Here is a 7,125-nt window from a genome sequence, read left to right on the forward strand (position 1 = left end):
GTATATGCCCCCATATATTTTCCATATGAACTGTAGAGCAAAAAGAATATAACTTTACCAAGCAGAGAAATCAAACACTGATAACAACACTTGTAACAACAACAAATGCTGGTTTTAAAATGTAAACAAACTCATTCGCGCCATTTCAAATACTTGTTTTTTCTTGTCCATTCATACGTTGCTGATACGATGCTTGCTGGGACATGGAGTCTAGTGAGGTGTTGAATACATAGGATTAGACGGAAATAATTTCCATACTCACTACTACTCCCAGAATCCTATATTGTTAAATACCATGCATAGTGTGCTCCAATTGGCTGAACTTCTGTTCAAGCGGACATGTTACACTCCTAATATGGTGTTTCTACGATGGAACGCTTTATTATCATGTTTTTTTTAATGCTAATGTCATTTTAATACCCAGCTGTATGCAGCAGTAGTAGTAAGGCATGCGCAGTGTGTAAAAAGACGACGGCGAAGATTCAAAGTTTTTGTTCGGTAAGTCCACTGTTATTTTTTTTACATCATTTGCATTTAGAAATTAACGTAAATGCTAATGTTTTACAGATCTTACATTTCATTTTAGTCTGTCGCGTGCGAGCTATATCTGCACGGGGGTCCTTGTAACAATGGGAGAGCATGGATATGGAGCGTGGCGTGGTAGCTAGCTAACGTTAGCAGGCTAACTAACAACAATAGTCAGATTGCTATTTGGCGCTCTCAGCGGGCGAACGTTTGAATTTAAAGGGAAGGAAACGATATCAATTATTGTGCGTGTTAAATCTTACAACAACAATTTCATTTGAAATTATAAAACAAGCCAGTGTTGCTCAATTCACTTTTTTGTGCCGCATTTTTTTTAATGACTTCGTCCGCTTTTTGTTTCTTCACTGGAAGGAGTTTTCCTTCCCCGCTTTTTGTTTCGGATTCCCCAAGTAACTGAGAATCACTTTCCTGACAAAAACATATCAGTTCTAAACACAGATAAACGATCAAAATTGCAGTAAGAAAAGCATAGTTAATTTATTACCAACGACCCACTGTTCTAATTTGTAGAGTATTTGTAGTAGCCAAGTTAGCTAGCGATGGCGTCATTACTAGCGGTTGCCAGATGCTGCCATTCTATTTTGGTGGATTGCTTGCAAGTGGCAATGTACCCTTGGTGTATTGTAATCTACTAAATTGAATAGCTAGCTTGCAAAACTGGGTAGATTTAGTTGTGTGAGTCTGTGCTCAAAAAACATTCAACCAATTTCATCCTTTGGTTCCTGTCCCGCGAGCTTTGTTTAAAAATACTATCCTCCAGTCAGAAAACAAAAAAGCGAGATGGGAGTCGTTGCCTACAACATTAATTGTGTGTGCATACTAACGGGGACGTCTAGCTAGATATAAGTTAACACGGTGGCTAAGTGGTTGTCATTAATCGGTATAGTAGCTTGCAAGATTGATAAAAGGTGTATCTAAATGCAGAAAGGAAAGTTTTTTTTTTTTTGTGTGCGTGCTTCGTATAGCAAATTTTGTGTAGTTAAAATAGGTTAATCGTCAATAAATATGAGAGAGCCTGTCTCCGCGCGAAGTTATTGATAGCTGAAATTGTAGAATAAGGCTTCTAAATGGAACTAACTCAATGTTTTGACCACATGTGGTGACCCGCCCCTTTCCACCAGGGGAACGCTTTACAGCAGTAACGTTACAGTGCTATTACTATTCTGCATTCAATGGATGGCATTCCTTTGGTAATCTATTTGTTATTTCTCTGTAGGTTTCCCATTGATCATCATGTTTGGTTTTCACAAGTCTAAAATATATCGCAGCCATGAAGGATGTTGCATTTGCAAGACCAAGTCCTCCAGTTCACGCTTTACTGACAGCAGCAGATATGAAGAAACCTTCAGGCTATGTTTTGGGTAAGCTTTAAGTGTTAATGATAACATTGCATTCATCAAATACTTCCTTTTTATGGAGTATTAAACACTACACACTTTTATTTCTGTATTGTATATTCTAATTCATGTTATTGCAGAGTTTGCACCAATTTTTGTCCCAGTGATTGTATGCCATAAAAGGTTAAACAAGTGATGGTCAACAGATTGAATTGGGAAGATATTAGTAACTAGTCTAGGACTGATTTAGTTTTTTTGCTGTCTGAAGGACAACGATGTTAACTTTGCAGTGCTTCAGAATATGATTTCATATATAAGTTAAGTTTCTGTCTGTTATGTAAAGACGTTTACTGATTTGCTTGAGGTGTTTTTGTTTTCATTTCCTTGATTATTTATCAAGGTTGTCAGAGGATCGTGTGGGAGACATCTGCAATGCCTGTGTGCTGTTAGTAAAAAGATGGAAAAAACTCCCAAAAGGCTCTAAGAAGAACTGGAACCATGTATGCACCATCTTGTTATTTTTGTTCAATGAGGATTCACTGTGATTTTTCATGTAATTGATGCTGTGTGGAAGTTGAGTGATTGACATGTATTATATGACATTAGGTTGTGGATGCAAGAGCTGGGCCTGGCTTCAAGCTAACCAAACCCAAGAAGATGAAGAACAGTGATGGGAAGAAGAAAAGCAAACTGAAGAGGCTTCACAAATTCAAAAGACAACGTAGGTCACTTGTTAAATCAACAAAATTATAGAATATCTACACCTTCAACATTTTTAAACCACTGAGTTTTACTGCGTGAGTCTTTGTTTCACTTTAGTCACTAGGCCCTACTTGGAGGATCCAGGTAGACATGCAGATGTTGCCTCAAACATTTACCGTGAGAGAATGCCGCCACAAATGGTCCTGTTTGTCCTTTCAGACTCTGATGCCCACAGCACGACCTCAAGCATGTCTCCATCCCAGTCCCCCAGCTACGAGTCAGATGACGGCTCAGACATTGAGTCCAAACAGAGGCGCCCCACTCCTTCTGTCTTTTCCTTCCTGGACCGTTCTTACTGGAAAAGGTATCTCAATGAAGTATATGAAATTGAAGTCTGTCTGGAAAATCAAAATTTCATTTAGTACTGTAATTTATCTGACAATTCTGCAAAAATGATTTGCTTTTTGGACAAACTATTGAATGGATACTTCATCCTCTTCCCTGTAGGCAAAAGGTGTGCTGTGGGATTGTATACAAAGGGCGTTTTGGTGAGGTGATGATTGACCCACGTCTCTTCAAGCCCTGCTGCAGCTCCAAGAAGCAGGAGACGTTGGTTCCCATGCAGGACACGCACCTTCCCGCAATTCACCCCCCGCCTCTCCCGCTACCAGAGGCCCTGAAAGAGGACTGGTGATGGCTCTTGAGCACCCTCTTGGGGTGACCATGACACCCTACAAGTTGTCTCCAGTGGCAGACTACCCCCCAAAACCATTCCCTATTAGTTCACTGTGCATTTAGATGGCTAAATGATTTTCCTATTTTTGCTTTGATATGTGTATTTGTTATTTTTAACATATAATTCATTTTCTTGTCTTTTTTTTAAAGAAAACTAAAAATAACCAAAAATTGTTTTTATAAATGCATTAGTTGTACTATTTATAGGATGAGGCAGAATTCTATTTGGCCTTGAAGGGCACACTATTCAGGTCTGATTAATTTGGTTTGCAACATTTAAAGCTTCTTTTCTGTGTTACGGTTCCCAGCATTTGTATATATTATGTTATTTTTGCCAGCATCTAGACCTGTTTTTTTTAATGTTTTTTTTATTTTTATACAGCTGTCTAATTGTCAATGAAGTATTCTTGTGCTGATATGCAAGACTCCACCAGCTAGATTTCTAAAACCAGCTTATTTGCGTTTATGGCATGGACATTAAAAAAAAAAAAAAAAAAAAAAAAAATCTTATACTTGTGTTCCCCTGACACTCAAGCAGATTTAATTTGATTTATAGCATCTTAATATATAAAGGGTTATGGGCTAAGAGTATTTAGGGGTCTTCAGTGAATTTATACAGTATGAATGGCCTTTTAAATGTATACATGCATGGTTTGGCAAGCACTGAGTAGTATTGTACGTTGTCAGATGAGTAAACACTCTGTAACATGAGCTTATCCATTGCTTTTCCAGCAATTACATGCAAGTGAATCACGATAGATTGAGTTAGACCAAGCATGCAGAACTCATCTCTGTCTTGGAATGAAAACCAGCAATTATTTATTTGTAGTCTTCCATGAGCTGAAAATGCACATTTTTATAACCATATGTTGAAGTGTTCTTGTATATACACTTGGGAGTGTTTTGGCTATGAGAACTATTTTAAATTACAGGATTGAAAACTCATATTTTTAAATCACTAAATGTGTACAGATGTGGTAATATTTAGATTGAGGCATTCTTTTATGGCATCACTTGTAACTTATTAATTGGCCAATAAGTGGCTAGCTTAATCCCCAAGTTTGTCACAACGCTTCAGGGGGGTTGTGTTCGGTAAGGCACAATGCAGCAAAGCTTTTGCAACCAATTATGAAAATTAGCTATGTGGTGTTGGACAACTTCTAGCAGTAACACAGTTTTGTGCCTGCTGAATACCACCCATATCTTTGTCCTATGAGATGAGTTGAAGGCAAAAGCAGTACTTACACACTTAATGTTCTGTGTTTGTTGGCATGTTGTTATTCTGTTATTGAACGTGTATTTTATATTTTACAGAATCAAATCAAAGCTGAGACTATGCAGACATTTTGAATGTGAGAAATTACCAAAATGTTAAAGGGGCAACGTTTGTAAGTCCATCTCCGCCTCTTAGCAAAATTGTTTTTTCAGCTTTTCATTGTTTTAAATCGATATTTCATAATTATGATGTGGCTTTGCCTCAAGCTACAACATGCGTTTCTGGTTTGTTTTCTATACATTTCTGGTCAGTGGTCGAGTCAAACCAATCAGATGTGTACCTCTGTTAAATAATGCACAGTTTTGCAGTAAGTGACATGAATTATTATCAGTTTGTTGTCAGACATGCAGACAGGTAGCCTGAGTGCCAGTCTGTCTGTTCTGTCATGCCAACTTGTTACTCATTGTCATGCCAAACATTGTATGGCTTGACAATGATATCAGTGGAGTTTGCAAGAGCACAAACAGATCTGGCACCTGGCTAGTAGACAGGGTGTCCTGTTGTGCAAAGTTATTTATTTGCTATAACTGAACTAAATCAGTAGAATGGTTTGTGTCAATATACTGTATAACCTTGGTTTTCAAAACAGTTACTTTTGTGTAGCAGGTTAGTTGAGTGTTGAAAATCTTTCTGTGATTCTTAAATAATGTCATTAAAAGGAGAGCTGCTGCTTTCTTTTATCAAGATGGAAATTCTAAACTGTTTTTGTATATAGTGAAATGCCTATTTTATTGGCGTTTGCATGGCACATTTGATCATGTGTGCTTGATAAGAATGAACATTCCTTTTACATCATGAAATTCAATCTGTAATGTCATTTAATATTTATTTATTTCAAATCCATTTGTAAAACTGATGCTGTTAATTGAACCGTTAGGACCTTCAAGTCATTTTCATTCTGTGCACTTCTTTCGATTTTATTTTGTTTTTGGCTATATTGTTATTCTGTATCTCCACAACTACATTAGTTCTGTCTTGTAATAAAACATAAAATATCCTTTTTGGGCCTGCGTGATCTCATTTCAACCGCTAGATGGTACTCAAACCGTAACACGTTGTTTAATCATCGTAGAGATTGGAGAGAGTGTTGGTTTATATTAAAGCAATGAATAATGCATTTTATGAGTTGCACTTGGCCGCCTTTTTTCACTAGTTCAGTATAATAGCTCAACTACAGTATTTTAATTTCGTCGCCCGTACTTTTAGGTAGTGACATATCTGACAAATGCCAACCCTTCTTGTGAATGTACGCCTAGCGCCTCACACAGGGGAGCAGTGCGCAGAATCAATGATCACAGGTAGGCCAACGAGGCATAGAATGTCTGTTGCCCAAACCTCTAATTTTCAAAGGCGCATGAAGTAGCTCGCATGAAGGCTTCTTCAATATAAAGCCGTATTCACGTCATGCTAACCTAGGCAGAAGGTACCAGAATGAATTAATACGAAGCTCCACGCAAATAATTTACTTTCATTTTAACTCAGAGGTCCCGATATTCCGACATGACATGAGTGCGGCATAAATCCATCTTCCAATGTCGATTGCCAAGTCAATGTCCCGTTCATCTCAGGTCGGAATCTCGGAAAATATCCGACTTGCTTAAGCCACGTTTACTTGCTAGAAAGAACTCGGAAATGTAAGACTTGCTTACTCGTTGAATAAGGATGATCCCGAGTTTCCCACTTGGGGACTATCACAATCAACCAATAGTAAGCTCTAAGCATGTCATTTACGTTCATTTGAAATAATTTACGTTAATTTTAACTCGGGAGGTTCCTTGTTCCGACTAGCAAGTGAACGCGTCATACTCGTTGTAGAAAGATGATACCATAGTTTCCCACATGAGAAGTATCGCATTATCAACCAACAGTAAGCTCTGCGCAAATAACTTACATTCATTTTAACTTGCAGTTCCCGAGTTTCCAACACGACTTGAACGCTGCAAAAGGCTAGGCCTAGATCTTAAATTAAATTATATTCACTTGGATACAGAGGAGCGCGCTTCAACGCAGCTGTGCGTGCGCTCCTATTTCCACAAAACATACGGATTTCAAAGGATGGCACTTTAATCGCCGACAAAGACTCTACACAAGTATGGAGCAGTCAAGTGTGAAATACAATGGGATAATTTATGGCCACCATTATTTCGAGGATTTGGCATTCAGAGTTGCCCGATTTATACAACAGGAGGATTAAAAAGAACATAGAACAGGACACGGTGCAGATTTGCGGAGTTAAACTTATTTTACAAAGTCAGGCTTTTATGGAATATTTTGGGAACCGCTCTTTTCGTCCAGCCAGACGAGAGACACATTTCCTAGGCCTACATAAAATACTGTAGGCTATAGGTTTATGGTTATAAAATCAGCTATACAGCCTTATCTAATATTCTCAATTGCTTCTGTTTTCAGTAGTCTCTCTCTCCCTGCTCCCTCTCTCTCTAAATTCAATTAAAGGGCTTTATTGGCATAGGAAACATTTTTACATTGCCAAACCAAGTGTAATAGATAATAAACAAAAGTGAAATAAAC

At 37.9% G+C, this 7,125-nt stretch overlaps 1 protein-coding gene across 1 annotated transcript; it reads left to right on the forward strand.

The window, feature by feature from the left end:
- Positions 1-419: 419 nt before the first annotated feature.
- On the forward strand, positions 420-5,593 carry LOC120025031 (SIN3-HDAC complex-associated factor-like). The gene is made up of 6 exons (XM_038969463.1): positions 420-498; positions 1,763-1,907; positions 2,284-2,383; positions 2,490-2,604; positions 2,805-2,949; positions 3,093-5,593. Exons 2-6 carry the CDS (start codon positions 1,780-1,782, stop codon positions 3,277-3,279), a joined length of 675 nt encoding a protein of 224 aa, XP_038825391.1. The 5' UTR covers positions 420-498; positions 1,763-1,779; the 3' UTR covers positions 3,280-5,593.
- The last annotated feature ends 1,532 nt before the right edge of the window (positions 5,594-7,125 follow it).

The sequence above is a fragment of the Salvelinus namaycush genome, chromosome 30, assembly GCF_016432855.1.
Source record: "Salvelinus namaycush isolate Seneca chromosome 30, SaNama_1.0, whole genome shotgun sequence".
Classification (NCBI taxonomy): domain Eukaryota; kingdom Metazoa; phylum Chordata; class Actinopteri; order Salmoniformes; family Salmonidae; genus Salvelinus; species Salvelinus namaycush.

Coding starts and splice junctions, on each gene's coding strand:
- LOC120025031 (XM_038969463.1), top strand. CDS start 1,780: ATGTTTGGTTTTCACAAGTCTAAAATATATCGCAGCCATGAAGGATGT. Junction 1,908..2,283: donor ACCTTCAGGCTATGTTTTGG/GTAAGCTTTAAG, acceptor TTATTTATCAAG/GTTGTCAGAGGATCGTGTGG. Junction 2,950..3,092: donor GACCGTTCTTACTGGAAAAG/GTATCTCAATGA, acceptor TCTTCCCTGTAG/GCAAAAGGTGTGCTGTGGGA.